This window comes from Rattus rattus, chromosome 2, assembly GCF_011064425.1.
Source record: "Rattus rattus isolate New Zealand chromosome 2, Rrattus_CSIRO_v1, whole genome shotgun sequence".
Taxonomy (NCBI): domain Eukaryota; kingdom Metazoa; phylum Chordata; class Mammalia; order Rodentia; family Muridae; genus Rattus; species Rattus rattus.
In genome coordinates, this window is record NC_046155.1 from 37,724,679 (window position 1) to 37,752,411 (window position 27,733).

The 27,733-nt window shown below is 43.3% G+C and overlaps 1 protein-coding gene across 1 annotated transcript; it reads right to left on the bottom strand.

Moving 5' to 3' along the window:
* Positions 1–4,559: 4,559 nt before the first annotated feature.
* Rpp30 (ribonuclease P/MRP subunit p30) lies at positions 4,560–26,125 on the bottom strand. The gene is made up of 11 exons (XM_032891884.1): positions 26,025–26,125; positions 24,737–24,792; positions 23,191–23,247; positions 22,752–22,826; positions 20,767–20,838; positions 15,299–15,388; positions 8,735–8,851; positions 8,184–8,213; positions 7,768–7,805; positions 7,176–7,255; positions 4,560–4,988 (listed from the first exon to the last, which is right to left on the bottom strand). Exons 1-11 carry the CDS (start codon positions 26,104–26,106, stop codon positions 4,879–4,881), a joined length of 807 nt encoding a protein of 268 aa, XP_032747775.1. The 5' UTR covers positions 26,107–26,125; the 3' UTR covers positions 4,560–4,878.
* Positions 26,126–27,733: the final 1,608 nt, after the last annotated feature.

Sequence of the window (27,733 nt, forward strand, 5' to 3'; positions counted from 1 at the left end):
GGTGTGTGATCCCCTGGAGCTGGAGTTAGACGAGGTTTGAGCCACCCAATGTGTTTGCTGGAACTGAACTCAGGTCCTGTGGAAGAGGAGCAGGTGCTCTAAAGTGCTGAGACCCTCTCCAGTCCCACCGCTACTCTGCTTTTGTTGTGCTCAGAAGTTTCCCAAACTGCAAATCCGATCCAGCCAGATCGTTCAAATCTTTCAATGGAGTCCCATTTCTCTTGGGATCTCATGCAAACTCCTTGTCTTGAGATGTCATTAAGCAGTGTAGGGGAATGTCAGGGGTGGGGTGAGGGGGAGGGAGGCTGGTCGGAGAGGGGGATGGAATAGAGGATTTATGGCCATGAAACTGGGAAAGGGAATAACATTTGAAATGCAAAAATCCAATAAAAGTTAAGCTTTGGTTGCTGCTATTCTTTATAGCTTTCAGTTCTGGGGATTAAACCCAGGGTCTCAAGGACACCAGCAAGTGCCCAAGGCTGAGCTGTAAACCCCGCTGCCCCACAACGTTCCCAGGCGCTGTTCTGTTCTCTTGTGTTGCTTTCTTGTAGCAGGGGCTCCCTAAATTGCCCAGGGTGGCTCTGAACTCATTCTGTAGTTTAGGCAATCCTTGAACCTGTGGCTCAACTACCTCTGGGACCTCCAGACCGGAATCAGGAATCCACTTTCTTTCAACATTGGTTGATTACGTGTGTGCTTATAAGTGTCACAGCCCAGATGGGGAAGCCGGAGGGCTGTCTGTGGTCTGCTTCCACTATGTGGATCTTGGGACTGAACTCAGCGGTCAGGCTTGGAGGCAAGTGCCTTTACCTGCTGAGCCCTCTCACCACCTCGGAACTCTTAGGTTCTGTTAGTTTCCTTTAGGTGTGCTCCTCGTCATCACTCCCGCCCCGCCCCGCCCCTTGCCATATTTATCATAGTGCTTTATGTCTCTTTCCTTAATGGATAATTTTCCTCCTTCTCTTGAACAAGCAATGCTCATTCATTTTTTGCCAGAATAGAAATGAATAACGAAGAAGCCTGTCACTGATAGTCTTAATTTTATGCCATTCTATTTCTATGCACTATATATAACATTCAGTTTATAACTTTTTCAACTGAACAACTTGTTAGGTTTCAAACCTGGGACAAATGGCCGAGGTGCCTATTTGACATATCAAAGTGGAAGCTGGCCATCAGGTTCTCCCAGCATCCCTCAGTCCCTACCTGTTACAGGATATGGCTGGCAGACCCTGCTCCCTTCCCTAAACTTTTCCAGCCTAGGAGCTGGGTGACCTTCCCCCAGCTGCCCTTCCCTACATAATCCAATCATTTTTGTTACCTGTCCCTTCCATCTACTCTCTTTGGGCCTCTGACTGCTGCACCTGGTCCCCATCTCTCTCCTCTCTTTTCCCCTCCCTCCTTTCCTCACCTGGCTCAGGGTAATGTCTACTCTGGACTCTCCCTGATGCCCTTGACTCTGACTATGCCCTCCCACATATCTATAGTAAATTTTCTCTTCCACCAACCTAGGAATAATCATGTTCTTTCCTTTTAATTTTTCATTATTCAGAACAATTTTAGACGTCTTAATAAACACTGTTTTGTTTCAGGGTGCATAGATCAGTTAAGTAATCTTGTTGAATGTCTAGGTTAATCTCCCTGTCCTTTTACACATCGTAGGGATGAATACCCACATGTGTGCGTTGTTTCTACCCAGCCAGTTTTCTTTCTTTTTTTCTTTTCTTTTCTTTTTTTTTTTATTCTTTCTCCTAAAAGGAGAATCTTACTATGTAGCCAAGGCTGGCCATAAACTCAAAGATCCCCCCAAATGCTGAGATTATCGTGAGTGACCATGTCCAGCTCTAACTTTACTTACTTTTGAAGAATAAATTGTAGACGGCTCTATTAAGGTTGACGTCAGATTGTGGCCACTTTCAAAATATTCTACAGCCTTTGCCAATTGTGAAAACGCTAACTTTACATCTGTTTTAAACTTTCCCAACCTAACAGGCAAACACATCAGCAATGACTAGTAAAGTCTGGCGTTCTCGTGTCTGTTGAGTGCTTTTTGATCCTTACTTGTTCTATTGTTTTTTACTTAATGAAGTTGGTCCCTCTTGAAATGAGTATCTCATACAAGTGTTTTATTTATTGAGGATGTGCTGCATCCTTTATTTGCTCTGCAAAGGGGAAATAGGACAGGATGAGAAAGGGGAGGATGTGGTCTCAGGAGAGAGCTATCCTCAGCTAAGCCCTTGAAATGTTCCGGCTCTGGCCCGAGGCTAGCCTCACAGTGCAGTAAGACTTCCCGGGCACTGTGGGGTAAGGTTAATGCTCTGGGGGAAGGGTATTTTTTAGTACCCAATATCTGGACCATCTGGAGGATAGGTCTGCAAGCCCGGGAAAGGGGTCTGGACCGACACTAGCGCTATTTATCATGGTATTATGTTTGGGACTGAATCTGACTATGTACCTAACTGGTCTTGAACTTGGTGTGTTGTCCTGCTTTGCTTCAAAGTCACGATTGGCCTTCCCAAGCTTCCTGAATGCTGGGATTACAGGCATGCAGCACCCACTGCTAGTTGTTTACTTTTGAAAACAAGTCAGGAATGGTGAGTCCAATCTCTCAAAGATAATTTGAAGGTAACTTTCCTAGACGATACTGTTTCCGGCAGAATATTCTAATTTCATAGTGCTAGAGACTGAACCCACAATTCAGTGTATCACAACAGTGAGCCACTATCCTAGCTTCTAACATATGTTCATAGAAATCAACTGACATTTAATTTTCTGGCTTCAATGATTATACTTGAGTTTATTCCAATCTAAGATCGTTTTAGAAATCTACATTTTGTCTTTTCACTTGTTTTTTGTTTTTAGGTCTTGTGTAGCCCCGGCTGGCCTTAAGCTTGCTATGTACCTGAGAATGTTGAACCACTCCATCTCTTGTCCCCACATCCCAAGTTCTAGGTAGGGATACAGGTTTACATCATCTTCTGGCTTATTGCTTTTCTGTGCTGATTTACAAATTTGGCTTGTCAAAGCTTGGAACTACCTGAATTTACTGTGTTGGTATGACAGAGAGCTTAGTTTTTACCTCCTATAAGGGTAAGAGCAGAGAGTGAATGGATACTTTCTATATGACAGGCTCTGCTCTAATGCTTCTATGAATATTAATTATTTAACACTGGCAGTAATGCCATCTGCAAGGAAAAAGATGAAGTGAGGTAGAGGAAGATTATAGTTTGTTTTCAGTGTATGCTCTTAACTCTACTAACTTCCCCAGAGAGCCAGGTATTTCAGTATCCCAAAGTGAACAACCTAGCATACCACTGGGGCATGACCCTGTGCTCCCTGCTCTTTCACTGACGATTCTGAATCTCTATCATTAGGAAGCAGAAGTGATGAATGCCTGTGCGTGCTTATTAACTTTCTCTTTGTAAACACCTAGGCCCTCAGCCCACGGAGTGGTTTCACTCACACACAGGGCGTTCTTCCACCTCAATGAACGAATCTAATTACTCAGTCCAGTCTTGTCTCCCAGTTGATTCTAGATCCTATCATGTTGGCCATCGATGTTAATGGCCAAAATGTACACACATTTTCTTTATGTACTCATCTGTTGATGATGTCTAGGCTGGTTTCCCATGAATAGTATTCAGTGAACAGCCACCGATGCTATTTTCCGTCAGTATGCTTTACATGTGTGTGCACAAACTCTACAGATGTGCCTATGCAATATTTCCCCACTGCCCCACTGTAGTTTCATAGGCCACGTTGGCTTCAAACTTGTGATCTTTCTGCTTCAGTCATGGCTGGGAACCTTCACATCTAGGACTCATCAAGGATTTCCATTGCTCTGTATAAATGTAAGAGTGGATACTGGTTTTCATTCCATCATTTCTGCTACCTATTTGAATATTAATTTCCCCCTTATTTCTGTTACTACAGAAAGAACAAAAGCCTTAAAGAGAACTAAGATAGCCTTACAATCCAGGACTAAAGCTTCACTGACTTTAACCATGTGCTTACTTGCTAATATTTGATCTCAGTAGCTATGTCCGTGAAACCAGCATACACACGGTCTTAAACACCTGCTTTCTCATCTTCGGAACACCGTTCTTCATCGTTCCTTCCTCCCCTTAACTCCACCCCGTCCTTGGGCCCTTACGTCAATCTGGCATAAATGCAGGTATTTACAGAGATGGCTGCCTACACAGGCTAATGAACTTGTTGTTGATAATTATTTCCAAAGGATTTTTTCTTTTGAGCCAAATGCTTTAAACCTATAGCAACTAGGAAAATCAGTATTAGCTACTGAATGCTGTCTAACTAAAGGGAGGAATATGTCTTCAGGACAACTTGAAGGCAGGAGGGAGCACACAGAGGGGATAAATAACTCTTGTGAGTGCCCTTCTCCTTTCACAGGTCCAGGAGGCCTTCAGAAAGGCTTTAACCCAAGCAGGACATCAAAGAGCTTAAAACATAATCAGTTGGTTAAAGTCACCCGCACAACAGAGCTTAAGTCTTCAAAATAACCACTTTTATGGATAGTAAAAGTTAAAAATCCATATGTTCCAAGAACAAAAAACATTAATTTATTATTTTTCAATATTTTACAATATCGAGACATCTCGTTTCAGTGCACCTACTGCTATTCATTACTCACATGAAGGATAATAAAATAGTTTTTCTTTTAAAAGTATATCTAAATTACTCGTTAGTCTTTAAAAATGCTTCACTGGGTTTTATTTGCTGTTTTAATGGTCTGAATATGAAGCTGTTTTTATAGACTTGGTTTCTAGTTTAGTGAAAACATCAGCGGAGCGGAGTGTATTTGCAGTGACTGATGAGCTGTGAGGGAAGGAGCAGCGTGACGGAGACTCAGGCCGTCTCTCAGCCCTCATGTTTAGCTTTCTTGCACGCTGGAAGAGATTCATCCTCTGCTTCTGATGACCGGGGCTTCTTCACTGTAGAAATAATTCCAAAAGCAGTTTTCCTAGTTTCTGTAACACAGAAATCACATTGATAAACACAGTTTTACTTACTGCTGTTTCATCGAGACAGGATCTCACCTGTACCCAGGCTGGCCTTGAACTCCTTACACAGTCCAGCCAACTCTGACCCTCCTGCCTTAGCCTCCTAAGAGCGGAGACTGCAGCAGGTGTTGGTTTACCCAGCATTACCCCATTTTCTTTGGCCTATAGCCCGGTAAATAAGAAAGCCAGAGAGAGCTCTTGAGGGTGTGGATGGCGGTTATGATCAGTACTTTGACCATCTGGTTTGCTCCTAAGGATTTCCTTTAGGTAAGCTGCAGAGCAGGGATTCTCCACTGCTCTCTCCATGGCATCTGATGAGGTCAGGTCAGCCATAGGTGGCCTAGCAGCTGCTTTATGTAGGGTAAAAAGACAGGGAAATCACAAGCATTTCTGCACTGCTCCCACTGCAAGGGCTGTGGTGACCTCCTCCTATCCCACATGCCATCACTCTCCTAGTTGTCACTGCACCTCTGTACTGACCAACAGTGGCCTGGTGTACAGCAGCCATCTACCATGCAGGGGGATTGCCTTGTATGCTCGGCTCAGTTAGCAGTGGAGCTGCACTTAGATCTAGACAACTTGTGTTAAGCACATGTTAGCAGGCTGGGTGCTGTTATACAGAATGTAAGATCCTTACATGTTCAAAATGCTGGGAAGGAAGTGCACTTCGAATAGACATTACAATGAAGGCACAGGACAGTCACCTGCCTGACGAACTAAGGAGCACACTGAAAAGTGACACTGAGGAAGGGCAGGGTGAGGAGGAAGGGGGAAGAGCAGTGCTGCAGGGGATGTGGGTTCTGCCGCTCACCGTGGGCTTCACACTCCACTCCGGTACATAAACGGTGCATGTGCAGACCATGGAAGAAGTCCAGGAGTCGGAGGGACCTGTCTCAGGACCAAGGAGACTAATGGGAGGTGGTGGGAGGGAGTGGGTCAGAAGGACCGACTGGAGGGGAGTCTGCACAAAGAGGACTAATGGTGTGTGTGTGTGTGTGTGTGTGTGTGTGTGTGTGAATACGCACAAGAGACTAATGGGGGTGAGACAAGGAGGGTGGAGGGGTATGGAGGGATATATACTCAAAGCACATTTATTAAATTACAAAGAAATGGCCTTTTAACCTAGTATAATATCTTTACATAAGCAATACCCCAACCCACCCAAAATACGTAACAGCAGATGCATGATCACCTAAACCCAAACGAGAAACATTCTGAGTTATGATGAACACAAAAGTTATAGACTGAGTTTAGATAGCTGGACTTTAAAAAAATTTTTTTAACATTTATTTATTTTATATATGTAAGGATACTGTCACTGTCTTCAGACACACCAGAAGAGGGCATGAGATCTCATTACAGATGGTTGTGAGCCACCATGTGGTTGCTGGGATTGAACTCAGGACCTCTGGAAGAGCAGTCAGTGCTCTTAACCACTGAGCCATCTCTCCAGCACTAAAAATGTTTGTTTTTTTTAATTAATGGTTTAATATTTTTGTTTCTTTTCTGTTGCTGTTATAAAATACCCTGATAAGAGCAACTCATAGAGTAAATGGGTTTATTTCAGCCCACAGCACAAGGTGAGTCCATCACGTAGGGAGCTCAAGAACTCAAGGCCTGAAGCACCCAGCCATGACGCAGTCCCAGCTAAGGAGCACAGGTCTGAGGGCTGGTGCTTAGCTTTCTCTGCCGTATACAATCCAGGACCCCTACCCAGGGAGTAGGGTCTTCTCACATCCACTAACCAAACCCTTGCATTCCCAGGGGCTCACTGTAATCTAGATAACCCCTCACAGGCGATTCTGGAATGAGATGGTTCTAGATCCTGTTAAACTAACACTGCTATTCCCATTTCTGTTCCTGAAACCTTTTTTTTGGCTTTAGCTGGGAGAGAGACCATCCAGTGAGAGAAGCAGGAGGGAGTCAAAGGCCTCTGAGGATGTGGGCAGAGGACTCTGTGGAGTCACTTCTGTAATGCAAACGACATATAATGCACACTACAGAAAGTAAAGCCCGAAGCGAGGGGAGGGACCAGCGTTTGGTTAGAACTGGTTAGAACTGGTTCCTTATGGGAACTCTGTAGGAAGGGTAACGGGCACACATACATCAATTATTGACGACGACCGTAGGACCCTACGATATGAACATGCTCACCTCCATGGAGAAATGCAGCTCGGCAGTTTGTGGACACGGCAGCCTTGCCTTCATTTTCGGACAGCCCGAACAGCAGCCCTCTGACAGGGTCAGTAAGGAGTTCAACCCAGTCAGCCAAAGGGTAGGAGACAACACGAACACAAACAGAGGACAGCTCACCTGGCCACAGCGGCAGACAGAGTAACTCTACAGCAGGTCTTAGCCCGACTGAGACTGCACCTGAGAAGCCTCATTTAACTGTTTTTATCCTGCATAGCCCCTTGCCTCTCTTTTCTTTTGCTTAATCAGAAAAACCAGGAAAGGATGAAGAAGTCTACAACTGGTTGTAACTGGCTTGTGAGGCAGCTGATCAGGAAACTTCCAACCAAAGGATAAGGAACATCAGGCTAACTCTAACACACTTTTGATTACATTTTCTAAGGGAAAATTCTAGCTCAATGTGATGGCAGAAGGTAAGGGCGCCTGCTGCCATCCCTGTGGCCTAGGACGGATGCCCAAGACCCACAAGATGGAAGGAGAGACCTAACTCCTGAACTTGTCTTCTGATCAACACCCAGTAGGAACACATGTTTAAACAGAACACAGAGGATACAAGTTGGCCACGTCATATGGTCCTCTTATTTCCAAAGGCTGACATAAGAAAAACAGAAAATAGAACGAGATGTTATTAACATTTTAATTATTTACAATAAGTAAGTACAACTCAGTATCCAAAGATAAGTAAATTTCATAAATTAAGATCCTTATAATTGTGATAATTTTCTAAAAATAAATAAAAAACCATATAAAGGCGTTGTTAACAAGGTAAAGGGAGAAGTAAAATCACTGTTTTCTAGTTATTTTCTAATATAAACATACACAGGCCCAACCCGAAGGCCGCATGAACAGGATATACTTAGCAATCACCATGGCAAATCAGTTACGAGCACAGACTGGCAGTCTGTCAGTTGTCCTGAGAGCACAGTGACGTTTTAACTACGGAGACAAGGTATTCCATGCTATGCTTACCCTTTCTGCAGCACTGGACAGAATTACGTTCTATAAAACAGAGAGTGAGCAATATTAATCTTAGATAATTAATAAAATAATTGAAGAACTGTATAGAACAAATGACCAGCAATCCTGTTTTAACATTTAAGGCTAAAATACTGTTTTTTTTGTTTTTTTTTTTAAAGATAAGGTAAGTAATTAATGGGAAAGCATTAAAAGCTCTCATGTCACACTCAGGGCAGCCAATAATAAAAGCAGAATAAACTTTGTAAATAAATCTTAGTGCAGATGAATTAAAAGCTGCAATTTTAACTCACTCAGCAATAATCAACTATTAACTTTTCATTGTGGCAAACTACAAATCCCTTATCAAAACCAGGGGCTTTTGAAACATCTTTCTTCCATATCTTACTCCTCCCTGGGGAGTTTTTACAAAATCTTGTAAAGCTCCTTGAAATCGAAGAATCTAGTGTCCTGAGAATTTTCTGCTTATGGCCAGGAGTCGGTTGACAGCATGGACACTACTAAACCGCCATTGGCAGAAAGCACCCTGGGCGCAGGAACTGTACCTTTCCTTTGCAGATCTGCATCAGATTGAGGGCATTGGAGATTGTGTACCTTCTCATGGTTGCGTCTCTGATAGCAGGACCATAGACCAGCTCAAAGCCCAGGCCTCGCTCGATCGCCTTTCCCAGAGATAGAGAAGACAAAGTGTAAACTGTCAAAGACAAGTATGTTAACTACTCCCCTGCAGTCTGTCTCCACCTCCTCTCTCCCCTCTATGCATGGCTCCTACACAGGAAGGGCCTGGCTTAAAGAAAGGCAGACCCACAACTCTGCACCCCATCCGTGTGAGAAAGACAGACACGAGGCTATGACAGAGCTTAGTCAGCTGTGGGGCCTACCAATATAAACAGGAACTGCAGAGGGGGAGGACAGCAACGCTTGTGTGGGGAGGAGGTGCAGAGCCGCTACTCACACGGTCCAAAGAAAAGGATGTTCCCATATGCAGGGAAACCGAGCCGACAGCCAGCCAAGCAACTTGACCCCCAGTGAAGGAAAAGGAGGTGAAGACCTGAAGGGTCCGAGGAACAAGAGCGGGGACCCTCACAGCTATGTCACCTACTACATGTAGTTGCATAACTGAACAATGACCGCCATGGCTAACAGAAGGCTATGTGTGAAGAATGGTGTTACTTAGAAAAACGCTGTGGCTGAGACTCACGGACCCGTCCCCATGTTGTCTAGCTCTGTTTAAGGTTCACTGAAAGCCAGGGGAAACATGTGAGGGGTTTTAGTATGGAGGCAAGGATCAGACAGGAACTGCTGAAGTCATGTAGGTTACAGTGGATCCTGAATAAGTGCAGGAGGATAGCTGGCCCTGTCCACGCAGGACAGTGTCAGTCTCTGTAGGCCAGCTTCTATGCAGCTCACTGCTCAGTCCCGGGAGTGGAGGGACTGATCTCGCAGACCTGAAGTCACCTAGAGCTCTCCAGCGAAGGCTCCTGTTCTTCCTTGACGTTTCTTCCTCTTCCCTGCCCCACCCCTACCTGTCTTCCGTTTGTCCTGTGGTCTTAAGGCTGGAAGCTTTTACATTTTCCTACGTCTTTCCCACTTCTAATTCTCTGGCTTGCATTTCTTCCAGGAATGGCATTTGCTACACCAATGCTGGCACTGCAATTAAACAAGCACCTGTTTCCTGGCTTTTACACTTCTGAAGCTGGTCTAACAGCCCCTCCTCCTCATAACTCGAGGCCACTGTTCACTGTAGAGTATCTAGGAACTGGGATGAACCTGAAGGAAACCCACAGATAAAGAAAAACACTGTTTTGGCCATTTCTAGTTAACTCCTGAGCTATTTCGTTTGCTAAAGTTAATTAGACGAAGGAACCCAATCTATATTTCCCTACTGTTCCAGTTGCAGATGTAAATTATCGGGCAGTAGGAAGATGGGGGGAATAAAGGACGTGAATGATATGGTGCTGGATGACAGACAGATCCCTAAGTGCTTCTAGTTGAGTGAATTTAAACTTTTAAACTTGTATGGGAATTACAACAAAATAAAAACTCCTTTTGAGAGAGGAATGGGGAAAAATATGATTCTGGTCTTGGTACATTAATCAGGTTCACTTTAAAACTGCTAAGAAAACTCTTGAGAAAAAAATTAAAGATAATGTGGCATTGAAGGCTGTGAGTATTTCTTTCATAAAACTTTACTGTTTTAGATGAATAAAATACAGTCATTACCTGGTCTCCTGCTCCTGAGAGCATTTTTATGTAAATTGCTGCGAGCTCATCATGTGATTGTTCGTAATAATGTCTTCAGGGAATGACAGAGCCTGCCTGATTGGCTTTTGTTCTCAGGTCTGAAGAGAAGGGCCTGAATAGGCAGATGATGAGGCTGTTTTGTTTCCCTAAGAAATAGCAGTCACAATGATGTCACCAAGGGCAGCATGTGATGCTTGGATCAGGAGACACTGGTAATAAAATTCCATGTACTAAAAACTAAGCTAAGCTTTGGAGAAGGAAGAGTGGAAGCCAACAGTCTATTCCAGGGCAGCACGCCCAAGGTTGCCCTAACAACCACTGCCTCTGCAGAAATCAGGGCAGACAGCTTTCTAGTGTATCATTCATTCACGTCTCCTCATCTCCCTGTTCACTGAGCTCGGGGTAGAGAGCCTTCCAGTGTATCATTCATTCGGGTCTCATCATCTCCCGATTCACTGATCAAAGCCATATCAGGAAACAGTGAGTCCTCCTTGAGTCAGCCCCCACTGCGGTAATCACTTTCATTTATTTCTTCCGTGTTCTTCCAGTTTCATCATATAAACAACTGTGAATATGTGTCATGTTTCCTTTTTTCTTACCTAACATGTGGCTTGCTACAGTCTTGTCTTGCCTGATTTAAAAGCTTTTCCTTATCGGCTTGTAGGCTCCATTTTCTTTCCTGCTGCCGAGTACCTTACTACAGAGGTGCAGCAGGCGCGGTATTCACAGGGCCCTGACCAGCAGATGAGGGTCAGGTTATCAGCAGGGTAAACACTAGAGTGGGGCAGCTGGGTACTGTGAGCCAAGTTGTGTCCCAATCCATAAAGATACGTTCCACTCCTGCCCTGCAGTCTCAGACTGCAATGTTTACTGGAGACACGGTCAGTGCAGGTGATCAAATGAGGGGACTGTTCTTACAAGATAGCCAGAGACACACAGGGAAGACACGTTTACAATAAGGACAGAGAAGGGTGTTACTATGGTCAGTAAGTCACCACCAGCCCCGACAACTCAAATGCTCCCCATAGGTTTTGGAGAAAGTACAGCCTGCTGACACCTTGACTTCGGCCACGTTGTACTTGGAATGGGTAATGTCTCTCAGAAGCCCATGTCCTGGGCACTTGGTCCCCAGCTGGTAGCACTGGTTTGGAGGCTGTGGAACCTCGGGGAGGTGGAACCTATCAGGAGGAAGAGGGCTGCTGAGGGTTTAGACCACTCTGCTTCCTGTTCCCCACCTCTGTTCTGGTTGCCTTGCCGTCACCACATGGCTGCCTGCTGCTCACCTTCCCAGCCATGATGGGCTGTGTCCCCAAGTCTGTGAGTCGACACAGATCTTCCTTCCATTACACTGCTTCTGTAACATTTCAGCAGTGGAAGTAACTGGTACAAACTGCAAGGAGGGAAGGACTGCCTTTTGGCCCATGCCTCTGAAAAGAATGCCAGGACCCTGGCTTTGTCCTTTATTTCTCTCAATTTTCTGGCCATCATGAAGCGACAATTGTTTTTTTATTAAGTTTTCAATGTGTATATGGTGTGTATGAACAACACAGTTTTTACCGTGATGTACTTACTGTCTTGGCACACCTATATAATATATATAATTCCTACATAATACAATTTGCCCCAAATGAAAATAAGGGCCTCTGTTTCTAGTTTTCTCTCTCTAATGAAAGTGAGTGAATAAATGGATAGGGACCTTCCAGCTTCCAGGACAGCTCACTCTGCGGCTTCCATACCAGGTAAAGACTAAATGTAATCCTGGGCAGCCTTTCCGTCCACACCTCCATCCAGCTCTTATTAAACAACATGGGCTGAATGTTCATACCAGATTTTTTTAAAAACAGGTACTAATAAATACTGCACATCCCTTTTGTCAAATTGAAAAACTTTTCAGAATTCTTAAACTGAAACTGTGGGTGGGAATCATGCCACAAATACCAAACACTTAAGATAACTGGCGGGTGGTGGTGTCCTCGTGCCGTCCTTGCAGGCCACTTTCCTCGTGCCACCCTGGCACCATTCCCCTCATGCATATGTCCCTGCCCAACAGTGACAACTACCTAATGACTAACGAGCACCTTGGCCTCGGGGAATTCCACGCTGTGCACTGCTCCCCCCACACTTGACTACCACATGTCACCGTTGCTTCCTAGCCAAGGACACAAAACTGCATAAGCTCATTCAGGCAAATTGTCTAGAAAAGAGGTTTCCTAGGTATTAATGTGAAAATATTGTTAAATATATCAAAAATATGCACAGTGGCCTGCATTATTTAACTCTAGGAATGCTGTTTTGTGGGAAGCATTGGCAGTCTGAAGTGGTAAAAAGCAGAGGCAAGTTTTTAAGACAGAGATTGCCTTTGAAGACAGGAAAAGTAAGTACACAAGGACAAGATGAGCGCACACTTGGGTCCTCTGTACTTGCAGTGCCTGAGCACCAAATGCCTGTGAGCTGCTCCCACGTGTGGACCACGGAGGTCTACCTGAGAGGCAGCAGGTGCATCTATCTGAGGCCTGGGCGTGAAGCCGGATGGCTTGGCAGCCTGCATTTGATAGGTGAGCTGTTGCATGCCATAGATTCCCAACTCCGAGGTCGGAAGACTGTATTAGAAACGCCACCACCACCCCGGCTGGGTGGAGGTTCAGCAGCGCGCTCAGAAGAGCTGATGGATGTTTTTTCTATACAGTTTTGGCACTTTTCAAAAACCGTTTTAGTAGTATACACTTAGGGTTAGAACATAAATCATCTTACATTCCCCACACCAAACAGACAATTTTCTCCCCTCATTGTTGTCCCTAATCCTCAGGATCAAGCAGAAACTCCACAAGAAAAAAGGAGACAAAAAGTGAAAAAGATACAATTTTACAACAGGTAAAGAGTAAGGAAACTGTCCACTAAAAATAATAGTTGAATTCTGACATAAGTCAACATGGGGTTCAGAATGCTTGCTAAACCTTTTTCTTGGATAATAGTTTTTGATAACATAACTGAATTCTGAAAGTCACTGCACTAAAGAATATTTTTAGGTTCTGGCCAGCAAAGCAAATAGTTACCAGCTGCACTGACCTCATAAGTACAAATCAGTCACTGGTGTGAGGTAATGCTACCTTTCCATCAGTCACTGGTGTAAGGTAATGCTACCTTTCCCTCAGTCACTGGTGTGAGGTAACGCTACCTTTCCATCAGTCACTGGTGTGAGGTAACGCTACCTTTCCATCAGTCACTGGTGTGAGGTAACGCTACCTTTCCCTCAGTCACTGGTGTGAGGTAACGCTACCTTTCCATCAGTCACTGGTGTGAGGTAACGCTACCTTTCCATCAGTCACTGGTGTGAGGTAACGCTACCTTTCCCTCAGTCACTGGTGTGAGGTATTGCTACTTTTCCATCAGTCACTGGTGTGAGGTAATGCTACCTTTCCATCAGTCACTGGTGTGAGGTAACGCTACCTGGTGTGAGGTTTCCCTCAGTCACTGGTGTGAGAGGTAATGCTACCTTTCCATCAGTCACTGGTGTGAGGTAATGCTACCTTTCCCTCAGTCACTGGTGTGAGGTAATGCTACCTTTCCCTCAGTCACTGGTGTGAGGTAACGCTACCTTTCCATCAGTCACTGGTGTGAGGTAACGCTACCTTTCCATCAGTCACTGGTGTGAGGTAATGCTACCTTTCCATCAGTCACTGGTGTGAGGTAATGCTACCTTTCCATCAGTCACTGGTGTGAGGTAATGCTACCTTTCTATCAGTCACTGGTGTGAGATAATGCTACCTTTCCCTCATGGAACGGGGGAGGGGTGGCGATGAGACTTGGAAGGCAATGGCAGATGAAAGATGAAGGTATAGGAAAAAGAGAAAATTATATTTTAGAATAATGAGAAAAGTCTATGTCAAGCGGGAGAAAACCGTCCCTGAACACATGGCTACCCTGCTGTAATGGTTCTTCTGGGAGCCAGCATGCCCCAGTGCACTGTAATCTCAGTAGTCATTCCCTGGGGACTTCACACCATGTCCTTTTATATCTCAATTTTCTGGTGTCCCTAGGTCTCGGGGTCTTTACCTTTTCTTTTCCGTCCTAATGTCAATAGTGAGGTTTTAAGTATCTCTCATTATTAAACATCGATTTGAGAAATATTTTTTATACATTTTAGTTCCTAAGCTTTTCAAAACATGTCTCAATAGTTATTGGACTCCTTTCTTGATTTTTGGGACAGGGTCTAAGTGCCTGCTGCTGCTGGTCTGGAACTCCTGGCTCAGGTGCCTCTGGAGTAGCTTGGAGTGCCAGCACCCTCAGCTAAGATACTTTCCCCTCTCTCTCTCTCTCTCTCTCTCTCTCTCTCTCTCTCTCTCTCTCTCTCTCTCTCTGTGTGTGTGTGTGTGTGTGTGTGTGCGCGTGCTCACATATGCACGTGTGTGTGCACAGCATGTATGGAGCCAGAGGTGTCTTCCTCAATTGCTCTTTTCATTGTCTACTGAGGCAGGGCCTCACACTTGACCCCAGAGCACCTGACTCAGTCTAGCTAGTCACATTGTTCCCGTCTGTTTCCCCCACGCTGAGAGTAAAAGCAGGTTGCCATGCTGCCTGGTGTTAATGTGGGTGCTGGAGATTCGAACTAAAGATCTCATGCTTGCACAGAAAGCACTGTATCCACTGGGCCTCCCTGACGCTCCCAGCTTAGATAATTTCTATCTGAAGCCTGCTTTCTTCTTCTTTTGGTCAGTTTAGAAAAATAAAATTCTTTTCTCTAAAGTTGCTCCATTAATCTATTACCTGGGTTCTGTTCCCTAAGAACATAGATTTCTTCTGTTCCTTTTCGAATTGCAGACAAATTTCTACAGATCCAAGTTCAGCAGATGAAGAGCGACACTTACCACATTAATAGGAGGTCTTTTGAAGTAAAATGGTAATTTCTCTGTTACAGTGATACAGATTAAATCCACATCTAAGTGTGTACAAGCAACCTGCCAAGAAGAAAAGACAGATTCCAGAAAATTGGCACTTACTGGAAGGAGAGATGTGGTCGTCTCCAATATACAGAAACATAAACAGTATGGCTTACTCTGCAGACGTCATGGTAGTTCTGTGTTGAACTGTAATAAACTAATACGTGGCCAGTTGTTTGCTATGCTTTCAGGTGTGACTTGGATGGTTTAATTCTCACAAGTCAGTGCCTGAGGGCCCTCTAGCTCATCACATTTCTATCTATGAACGAGCTGGTTAGTTAGGATCAGTATCTAGAGTTTTACTTTGGATCATTCCAGAAAAGAGAAGGTAACTGTTCTGGAGCCCGAGAAGTTGGAAGGCCAAGAGGAATGCATGCACAGTGCATTTCTCCACAAGCCGTTTTCCTGAGCATCTTTCTGCCAGGAATTGGCCAGCCAGACTACTCTGTGGCTAAGAGATAGCGCACCACGGCTGATGGCCTTTTCCTCATATACTAACAGAAACAGTTTAATGAAGTTCAAGCAGAGCTGAGAGAAATCAAATGAGAGTGCATTTTTACCTTTGCTTGTTGAGCAATTCTCCACACTCACCTCTAATGGAGTTTTGAAAGTACTTGTATAAACCACATAGGAAATAAATGAGACAAACACAGCAACCAAAACAGACAAAATACTTAGGGAGGAAAGGAAAGCTATTGACAGGTTACAGAATGCAAGTCAGGAGAGCCGCAAGTCAGGAGGGCCTACATGACAGTCGTTCAGCTGCTGCTTTATATATTAATGAGTTCTTATTTATGAATGGATTGGTGACTTAGGATCAGATTTATAGAGGTAAAAAGGAGCTTGGTGCTTTTTCAGAGGACCTGGGTTCCGTTCCCAGAACCCACATGATGGTTTACAATGATCCACAATTCCAGTCTCAGGGAATCCAACACCTTCTTCCAGCCTCTGTGAGCATTAGGCAAAGATGTGTGTGGTTTACATGCACACATGCATGAGAATACTTAGATATACATAAGAAAAACAATAATTAAACCGTGAGCGCTAATGCATTCTTGCTGAGTCAGTGTCTGCAGTATGGTAGGTGAAAGGGCGGTGTAAGGAACCGGGAACAAAGTCCTGGTAGTCCTGGTAAGATGGGCACAGTTCTTCAGCAGTGACGGATGTTACATCTCACTCATTTTCCTCAGAATCTCAGCCGCAGTCATTCTTGCTCCAGTCCCACGGCTCAGTGGTGACTAGAGACCATCTGGCTGAGCACAGAGTTCCATGGTAAGCCCGAGACACTATGCTCTCACAGAACCCTTGAATTCTACAGAATCTGCACATCTCTCTGCTCCAGCTGTCTAACTCACAGAGAGTAACTGAAGAAAAGCTCTGAAGGGGAGCTGAGCTGAGCTCAGCATCTGTTCATTTTTAGTAACACAGCGAGGAGCACTTTAGCCACCACCATTTTACTTCATCGTTGTTGCTGAGAAGCAGACCTGGGTCCTGAGAACACCAAGTGCTACCACTGAGCCACAGCCCTGGTGACCACTGAAAATTGATATGCTCGGGCCAGCACCTACAGACATATACTTTATAGAGACTCTAGGATTTATTCTATAGCTATAAATTCCACACAGGCTAGGGACAAAAGTTCACATTGTCAGACCAATCACAAAAGAGAGGCTAGAATAACAAACCTTTCCATTTCACTTAAGTACACTATGACCCCCACCCCTTGGTCTCTTAAAGAGCAGACTGTGCCTTGTGTTAAAGGATGGGGCATATTCGTAATTACAGAATTCGTATACTGTAAGGTACAAAAGCATGGTGACAGGAAGGATGGGGGAGACAGGGGACATGAAGTAGGTAAATATTTCTGAAAAAACACAAAAGAATGCTTGCAGTAGTCACCACTGGAGTGAATGAGTTGAGAGCTGTATTGGGGGAGTTATTTCTGAGGAGATGTGTGAGAAAGTCAGTGTCGACTGCCCCTGGAGAAGTTTCCTGTGCTGTTTGAAGTTACTCTCACAAACATAATTAGTTTTAATGAAAAGATTGTGTATTTGTAATGATTCTGTTCAATGACTCCCTAGTAAGGCTGAACTGGGTTCCTCTGACTCGTGGGAAAGGCGTTGGTGGGAGGACATGTGTTGCTAAGAACTTTCAGCCATAGAGGACAATTTCATTTGGCTCCTCTGACCTCTTGAATATAAAATGTTTCAGACTGAATTATTTGGTGGTTTAACTTTCTATCAATCCAAATGTTCACCTGGTTCATTCAAGGAACTATGTGATGCACGGGCACAGGCCCATGTTTTTAGCACTGGGGAGTCTTTTTTTTTTTTTAATTATTAACTTGAATATTTCTTATATACATTTCATGTTATCCCCTTCCTCCCCCTTCCTTATGGGTGTTCCCCCCACCTCCCCCATTGCCACCCTCCCCCCCGACAGTCTAGTTCACTGGGGGTTCAGTCTTAGCAGGACCCAGGGCTTCCCCTTCCACTGGTGCTCTTACTAGGATATTCATTGCTACCTATGAGGTCAGAGTCCAGGGTCAGTCCATGTATAGTCTTTAGGTAGTGGCTTAGTCCCTGGAAGCTCTGGTTGCTTGGCAAGCACTGGGGAGTCTTAATCTAATATTCCCCAAAGCATTAAAATAATTGAATTACGTCTAAAATGGTTTTGGAGCTAAGTATCACAGTTTTCTCTGGAAATTGGTAAATTGATATACATTTACTTAGCCATCTTTAACATTTTTTGGGAGAAGAACAGAGATATCTATGATGGACTAAGAAAAGTTTGTCACCATGAAAATATACAAGCATATGTGTATCTTGTTGTTATCGTACTCAGAGCACAGAGGGTAGGAGGCAGCCATTGCCGCCCCTCTGCCCTGGGTGTCTTTCATTGGTGTCAGCATTTATCATTCCACACAAGGAAGTCAGGCTTGCCAGGACAGAGGCCCACAGATGTGAGCACCTTTCAGATACATGTGTGCACAAGGCTCACCTAAAATGTATCACATTTCCAGTGATTCATCCAGTAGTGGAGAGATAATAATCTGTAATTTAATAATTATCCCACAGAAACCTGAAGCTGAAAGACTTAGGCTGTGTCCTGAGGATGCTACCTTGGAAGATGCATTCAGATATCCTTCAACATCATGGGTCTGAAAGACTGCAGGAGCAGGACAAGACCAGAACATTTAAAACTACTTCCTTGCCAGGGGCGGTGCTTGTCTTAGAACTCACTATGCACCTGCTTCTGCCTCTGAAATGCTGGCAATGGAGTTCTGATAGTAAAGGCCACCACACCTGGTCCACAGCGGTCTTTGATGATTAACGATTTCCTTAATCTATCACAAATACTTGAGAATTAATACAATCCCGCATTTCATAAAAGAAGCCCCCAAGGGCAGGGTGTGGGTCCGCAGTCATCTTAGATAAGCTAAGGTTCTGTGGTGCTTCCCTCTGTTAACACAGTTAGCAGCAGAGGCTGAGCACCAAGACCCTGTGTCAGCATCCTTAATCAATGGCTCCCTCTCCTGGATAAACTGTGTCAGCATCCTTAATCAATGGCTCCCTCTCCTGGATAAACTGTGTCAGCAGCCTTAATCAATGGCTCACTCTCCTGGATAAACTGTGTCAGCATCCTTAATCAATGGCTCCCTCTCCTGGATAATCGGGAAAAAAGATGCGCCTACAGTTCTAAAATTTTGGTTAAAAAATGGTCAGCCCGGAAACATACACAGTAACATCATATGGACTCAAGCTATGTTTAGAGACATATATGCATGCAATATATATTAATGAATAAGTAGGCCATGGGTTTGAAACAGAGCAAAGAGGGGGATATGGGAAGGTTTAGAGGAAGAAAAGGCAAGAGAAAAACAGAATTAAATTACAATCTTAAAAATAAACAGCAATAAAAAAGAAAATACTATAGTTAAAAAAATGTGTGTAAGATTAAAAAATGTTTTGGCAGACAGGACCTCTTTGGTCCTAAGTTAGGGAAACATAACTCCATCTAAAAGTAATTATACCTCATTCCTGTCAGTAAATTGTATTCCTTTAAAAAGTATTTCAGGCTTTTCTTCCCACTGTAAGCATTTAAAAGGACAGGGGCAGTCTGTCCTGAAGACAAAGTGAGCTAAGCTCTCTTCTCTTCTGAAAAAGCAACAAAAAGTCAATTCTAAAAGCACAAAAGGAATTCAACTCACAGAGGCTCTCAAGAGTACAGAGGGAAACGGGTGGCTGGTATGTGATTGATTCTGACACCCACAGTGGCACATGGCTTACATCTCAGAGCTTGCAGGGGAGGAAGCCGGGCCTCAGAGGGAGGGGCCCTTTTCTTCTGTCACTGGTAGAAGATAAGGCTAGAAATTGAAGTGGTTACTGAGTAAAAGAGATGACTATACTAAGGAGAAATGTTAAGGGAACAAAGTACATAGAGAGAAACAGGAGAAAACTCATGAGCCATTTCACATTGACTCCATCAAATGTCTACTAGGATGGCTCAAACCAACCCAACCCAACCCAACCCAACCCAACCCAACCCAACCCAACCCAACCCAACCCAACCTAACCCAACATGCCACTTAAATATGGCCTCATGACAGTGGTTTTCAACCCATGGGTTTCAACTTCTTGGAGAGGAAGTTGAAAGATCCTTCTACAGGGATCATAGATAAGATATCCTACATACCATTTATTTAAATTTCATAACAGTAGCAAAATTACAGTTGTAAGGAAGCAATTTAAACAATTTTATAGTTAGGGGTCACTATAGCATGAGAATCTGTACTAAAGGGTTGCCTTAGGAAGGTGGAGAACCACTGCCCTATGAAATCCCAGAACTTTGAGTGCAAACAGAAAGTTCTAAGTTTCCAGATGGGGCCTGATGTCAGCTTTAGTTGCAAATTTGACACAACCTAGAATGACCTGGGAAGAGAGTCTCCAGGAGGGACTTTATCTACACTGACTTGGCCATAGATTATGTCAATGGGGAATTATCTTAATTAGGACAATCAATGTGGGAAAACTCAGTTCCCTGTGGGAAGGACTAATGCCCAGGCAAAGAGTAGTGTGATAATGGTGGTGTCTTGAACTGTTTAAGAATGGAGAAACAGCTTAGCACAAGCAGCCAAGTGCACAGATAAGCCTCTCTCTCTGGTCTGGCCTGTAGACATGTTATCAGCAGCTGCTTGAAACTCCTGCTCTGGCTTCCCCACAATGATGGACAGTAACGGAGCCTTTCTCCCCGTTGATTTTTACCTGGGTATTTTATCACAACAACAGAAATGAAACTAGAAGTGGGATGAACAAGGTACCTCCTATGGAATAACAATAGACATATTATATATATATATAATGAGAAAATGCTACTCTGTTTCATCTGTCACTTACATGAAAAAGTTTTTCTGTCTTTGGAAACACTGCAACAATATCATACAGCCGGACCCTTGAAGAAGTTGCTCTCTATAAGACAAAAAGAATGTTATCATTCAGTAACAAGAAATATAAACAGATGCCTGGTCAACTAGCAATACTAAACATCAAACTTAAACCAATTCTCCTGCCTCAGTCTTCTGTGATGAGGTGTGAGGTAGCATACCTGGCTTCAAGTCCCTGTGTTCACCACCACTCATCTGAGGGAGCGCTGACACGGGAGAGCATACATTAGAAGTCATAGACTTGGCTAGATTTCCATGACCGATTCAAGGTAACAAAGATGGGAGCCTTTTAGGGTACAAACGTCCTTTTTACCCAAATTTGTAACCATTCAGAGAATATAGAGAAATGCTAAATTTCTTTAAAAAATGGAACAAAGAGTAAATCCTGAGACAGCTTTCTATTGTACAAAGTAATCAATCTGTGCATGTGTAGATGAACTTTGCCCCACTATTAAAAACATGACTAAACTCTAGAAGCTGTAAGCTTGCAGCTTTGTATGTACAGGAAAGAAAACACAGAGACAGGTGATACCCCGCTTCTTGGAGTAAGAAAGAATGCATCTAATTTTTTATTTTACAGAGCTCGCAGTAAAGAGACTCCGAGTTTAGGGAGACTTTGGATATTTTAGAGAAGCTTGAACTTTGAAGGAGACTTTGGATCCTTCAGAGACTGAACTTTATTTACTTTGGTTTCTGAGACAGGGTTTCTGTGTAGCCCTGGCTGTCCTGGAACTCTCTCTCTAGAATAAGCTGTCCTTGAACTCAGAAATCCACTTGCCTCTGCCTCCTGAGTGCTGGGATTAAGGGAGTGTGTGCCAACATAGCCTGTTGAGACTGAACTTTTGAATTGTTTGAAATTTTAAAGACTGGGCTTTTCAAAAATTGGAATGCTTTATATTATGATACTATTACACATATGAGATCCTGGGGATGAACAAGAAAGGAAAGGTTATGGCTTAACAGTGATGTACTTGTGTGTCAAGCTGACAAGAGGTCAATTATGCTGGCTATTGTCAACTTGGCGCTAGAGGCATTTGGGAAGAGGAACCTCAATCAAGAAAATGCTCCCACTAATCCTGTGGTGCATCTTCTTGAATGATGACTAACACGGGAAGGGCAGCTAATCATGGTCAGTGCCACTCTTAGAATGGTGGTCCTGGGTGCTATAAGAAAGCAGAATGAGCAAGTCATGAGGAGCAAGACCGTAAGCAGCATTCCTCCATGGTCTCTGTATCAGCTCCTCCAGGTTTCTGCCTCAGGTTCCTGTTCAGACTTCTTTTAATGAAATGATGGAGTATGATGTTGAATTGTAAGCTGAAATAAACATTTCCTCTCCAAGTTGCTTTTGGCCATGGTGTTTCATCACAAGAAAAACACTAAGACAGCCCTCAGTGGAATTGGTTTAGTTTGTCTTTTCTGTTGTTATTATTATTGTTATTGCTATTGTTGTTGTTGTTATTATTATTATTATTTGATAGACATAGCTAGATAAGACCATTTCATATGTTGTGGGTAATTCTTATGACTATGACACACAAACTCACAATAACAATACTGTTCAACATAAATTAAAATGCCAGATGTAAGAAAATACTTTTGGTCTAGGATAGGTGAATATACCAATAAAATACATTTACTGTTTAACAGGTAAACCTTAAACCTGATGATATACACAAAAATGAAAAACATATTCAAATGTACAATTCCTGAATGCTGGAATCATGGAATATTTCTTTTTTGTCTGTTGGTACCTTTTAGCTTTTTGGAAGAGACACATATTGCATAGCTTCTACACACAAGGGACACAGGCAGGTGTCATGGATTTGAGGGATACAGGAGGTGAAAGCAAAGGGTGAGCTGGAATGCAACAGTATTTAACATTAGTTAATATAGCTAATATAGTCTAAGAGGCAAATGGAGAAAAAATAATAAACTCACCAAAACATTACAGTGAGACGGATCTGTAACTATAATTGTCAATCTAGTTAAAATTTTAATTGGTCTTGATTTTCCCTATGAACAAACAAACAAAAAATTATTAAAAGAGATAAAACATAATTGATTCATTGTCTTTTCACAGTGGAAAATAGTAAAAATCACAAAGGACAGTCAAGAGCAACACAGCACGCTTGTTCCACAGGAATTTATAACAGCAGAAGACAATGCTATGTTCATCCAGTAAATCGCATGGTGAATAATATAACAGTTGTAGGGCTGGAGAAGGGCACCAAACCTGACCTGATGGCAGTGAGAAACTGACGATGTGACCCTGACTGGAGGAGGAGGCAGGTGAAGCTCAAGTCAGAGAACTCCAGGTGAGGGTGGGTGTGTTTGAACTGAATGAACAGACTCAACACTTAAATGATAAAATGCCTACCTGTACAATTGGTAAAGTTGTGAAGAGCTCAGAAACTGCTACTGGCTTTTCAATTTCCTACAACAAAAGAGACACAGCTGCTCTGGTTACAGGATAAAGAATGAAGCACAGCAAAACACTTTATCTCTCAGGGGAAAAAAAAAATCAAAGAAAGCTAACCTCTGGTATTCAAATGTACTAAATAGCTTTACTCTTTCTTCTTTCTTAAAGATTTATTTATTTATTTTATGTATATGAGTTCACTGTAGCTGTCTTCAGACACACCAGAAGAGGGCTTCAGGCCCCATTACAGATGGCTGTGAACCACCATGTGGTTTCTGGGAATTGAACTCAGGACCACTGGTAGAGCAGTCAGTGCTCTTAACCACTGAGCCATCTCTGCAGCCTATTCTCCTTCTTTTTTAAGGCAAGAAACTAAAGAGCAGATGCTAAGAACACCAGAGGACATGAGTAAAGGCCAGACTGTGGTGGTGCATGCCTATATGCTTTTAATTCCAGCACTCAGAGACAGGAGGATCTCTGAGTTCAAGGTAAGTCTGGTCTCGAGAGTAAGTTCCAGGATAGCCAGGGCTATACCCAGAAACCCTGTTAGGACAAACAAAACAACCCTCAAAACAAAAAGCAAATCTTGAAGACAGAAATGACATATATACAGTTGTTTGCTTAAAAAGAAATATACATACTGACAGTCTATCAAAGAGAGAAATCAATGAGTTCATGAGACCATGGCAACAATAAACAAGAAGATATACTATGCTTTCAGTTCATTTAAGAGCAATGTACTTTTAAACATCTTTGAAGGTAACGTAGTTAATATGAGCTCAACATCAGGATTCCTTAGGCTGCATTAGAGTTTCTCATAAACAAAACAAAAGACATTTGTATGAATATGTGTTTGATTGTTCAACTGCTAAAGTAAGTAAACACAGGGGGTTTTAAGGAATACAGCTGGTACACTGCTTTCCAAAAAGCACAAGGTGAGTGCACGAGGCCTTCCCTATGGGCCTGTAATCTCAGCACCAGGGTAGTAGAGGCAGGAGGTCATCCCTGGCAACAAAGTGAGTTCCAGACTAGAGTGAGACATGCAAGACCTTGCCTTAATAAAAAAGAAACACGCTTAGATGATCGATCCCTGACTGCCAATTAGACTGAATTAGAAATGAACATGGAAACATATCTCTGTATATTTCTATAATGGTGTTTCCACCCTGAATGGGAGCTGTGCTGCTTCATGGGTTGGGGTCCTGAGCAAATGAACTAAAAAGGACAATGTGAGCAGAACCCCAGCATTCATCTCTTTCTGCTTCCTGACTGAGGAGAAACTATGACCAGCCATCTCATGCCCCTACTGCCACGATGGGCTGTACCTTCAGAGTATAAGCAAAATAAACTCCTCCTTAAGTTGCTTTTGCAGGTATGTGGTCATAGCAACAAGAAAAGTAACTAGTACTTATACTTGTTTCTAGTTCATATTCCCAATTCCGGACATGAATATTTAGAAATACTTGTATTTAGTAACCAATTAACCCAAGAAAGTCTACTTTACCCTTTTCTTTTCCTTAAAGTCAACAATGTGATTGATGGCAACAACTGAGTATCCCACTGAAAAATAGAAAAATAGATTATTTAAAAAATATTCTTTCTTGTTCACAGTGATCATACTGATATGAGATTCAAGAGTATGGGATGAGGCTAGGGATGTAGCTAAGTGTTAAAATGCTTGCTTAGCATACGCAAAATCCTGGACGCAATTCTAAGACCTAGACAATAAGGGGGCGGGGCAGAAGGCAGATCTGAGCCCTACTGTTTATTGTTACTTAAGGTGGTGTTTCAGGTTCTTCATCTGTCACATGATGATAACAGCAAACAGGATTTTAGAAGAGTACACATATTTGGCTCTGACATTTAGAAGCCAGGAACATATTTAGGCTGTGGCTTATGTTCACACAATGTTAAAAACTCAAGTTTATATGTCTTTCTGTCACCTTCATCATCATTCATTCACTTCTTCTGCGATACCCTTTCAGTTTCCTCTTTTCTAGGGAGCAAAGGAGGGATGACTCCCTCACACCTCTTTTGAAGTACTCTCTCTACACTAAGAGACAAGGAACACTACAGGCCTGCCTTACCATCACAACAGTTAGTGTACTGTTTGTGATACATACCCTGTCCCCAATGCATTTAAATCACGACTCTTGTCTATAAGTTGCCCAAATACCGACAGGATGATAGGTTATTAATATTTAAAGATAATGCATAGTAATGACAAAAACAAAAATCAAAAAACGGTCCTTCCTCTTACCAGGCAGTCCAATAACTCTCCCTGCTTTCCTTCCTCTAGAAGGGATTTGAGAACCTATTATTTGGCAAGCCCTATGCCAGGTGAGGGCTCCCATAATCAATGCTCGTCCTCAAGGAACTTATAATGCTCTAGAGAAATAAGGTAACACCCTTCCCATTCTTTAAGCTTCCACAGCAGTTCCTGCCCATGACCCAGCTTTCTGTATTTGACAGATGTCGTGTGACTCAAAAAGAGCCGGCTTAGGAGTGCAGTGCGTTTCTATCATTTATCAGCTCGTAGGTCCTATGCTAATCTCTCGATCCCTTGGGCCTCTGTTCTCTCCCTCTGCATGAATGACTGGGCAAACACAAGTAACAACAGTTTTGTCAAGAGCCTCTGAGTTTCTCACGCAGGGGATCCGGGTGATACTGCAGCTATAATCTGCCTCTAGAGACGTCAGGCAGATCCCACGCGAGACCCGAATAGCGCCTGAAAAAAAACTACCAAACAAAGCTGGATGGTAGGGAGGACAACGCGAAGCCAGAAGACTCACGGTGAGCAGCGGTCTCCACGAGTCCGCGCAGAGCCTTCAGGTCTGAGCCCGCTCTTAGATCCAAATCTGCGAACGCCGCCATGCTGACATCCCAAGAGAACCCGCGCGCAAGTCTGCACAGCCGCCGTGTTGCCCCTCAGGCATGCTGGGAGTTTAGGTTGTTCCTTGGGCATCCTGGGATTTGTAGTTTTCCCTTCTCAGTCAGCAGAGACTTTCCTATCCCCCTAGAGCCCGCCAAAGTTAGTATGCTGATCTGAAATACATAGTCTCAAAAGTAGATAAACTGAACAAAAAAATGAAGAGACATTGGAAGTTGTTTTCCTTTCCTGTTTCCACAGTACATTCCATTCTTTGAAAATGGCCGTAAAGGCTCTTTTGAAGTACTTGGTCTGTGGCTAAAGATTATCTCAACTCTTTGAGCTTCGACAATTCGTTACAGCCAACATCTACAACCACAAGATGGCAGAGTGATCTCAAAGATGATGGCTTATCGCCAGCATTCCCTTAGCGAGAGGACTGACGGGGAGGGGCAAAAATAAAAACATGTTTTACAATTTTTCATGAGAAATATAAACATATCATTTGATGTTTCTGCTTTAAAATGGACTCTTAAAAAACAAACTCTTCAATATTGACAGATCAATTATTCACCAACATAAGATGGTGGCATGATTTTCAATCTTCTTGACATAGAGGGCCAGTCCGTTACCCCTCTTCATTCAGTCTTCGTTCCAGCATGCGAACCCTTTGCGCATTACTAATAAGCAGCTCCTACCTTGTGCAACTCAATAGGACTTCTGAGCGGCTGGTCTCTCAAAGAAGAAAAGTCCACTGATCATGAGCTTGTCCATTGGGATAATACCAAAGTGCTGAAAAGGTGAAGCATTTTCAGTTTCTGTACTGATCACAAACAATAGGGAGTCTTCTCGCTCTCCACACTACTGTAATGATCTCTAGTTTCTTATAAATTTCTGAAAGATGATGGTGATGACGACGATGACGACGATCATGATGATGATCATGAGGAGGAGGAGGAGAAGGAAGAGGAGGAGGAGGAGGGGAGGAGGAGGAGGAGGAGGAGGAGGAGGAGGAGGAGGAGGAGGAGGAGAAGGAAGAGGAGGAGGAGATGGTGATGGTGGTAGTGGTGGTGGTGGTGGTGGTGGTGGTGGAGGAGGCAGAGGCGGTATTATTAGTAGCCCAGGGTAGACTTGAATTCACAATCTTCTTGCCTCAGTATCCTTGGTTCTGGGATTACAGCCGAGCACAGCTGCACCTATTTTTTGGTTAATTTTCAAAAATGATTGTTTCCAATACTTTTTATTTCCCCAGAGCAAAACAACAACCAAATAACTTCTGCAACTAGAGCAAGGCCATACAAAACAAACTCTTGCTTTTTTTCATCAGAGTGTCCAGTTCTAACCTTTATAGTAGTAGAGAGGTGTCTCTATACAGGATCGAAAAATCTAGATTGGTCCATAGAATGGCCATTGTGTAGAGGATCTAGATAAGATAGAATTTTAGTTATTTGATGCTAAGATAAGATTCGGGGGGGGGGACAGAATTCTTTGAAAGTCATGGTGATGTTACTATGGACTTCACCTTTTTAGATTCCCTTTGCTCTATAGCTGAGTGTTAGCATTTCTAGGCTCTGCCCAACAGTTGCCTAGCAACAGGCAGGTACAAGCCTGGCTTGCTATAAGAGGACCTTC

What these genes read in the sequence shown, in the direction of transcription:
- Rpp30 (XM_032891884.1), bottom strand. Translation starts at nt 26,106, where the DNA reads ATGGCGGCGTTCGCAGATTTGGATCTAAGAGCGGGCTCAGACCTGAAG. An exon ending in CGTGGAGACCGCTGCTCACC is followed by an intron (nt 24,793 to 26,024) that starts GTGAGTCTTCTG and finishes TCTATTTTTCAG; the next exon opens with TGGGATACTCAGTTGTTGCC. An exon ending in ACTTTAAGGAAAAGAAAAGG is followed by an intron (nt 23,248 to 24,736) that starts GTAAAGTAGACT and finishes CTTTTGTTGTAG; the next exon opens with GAAATTGAAAAGCCAGTAGC.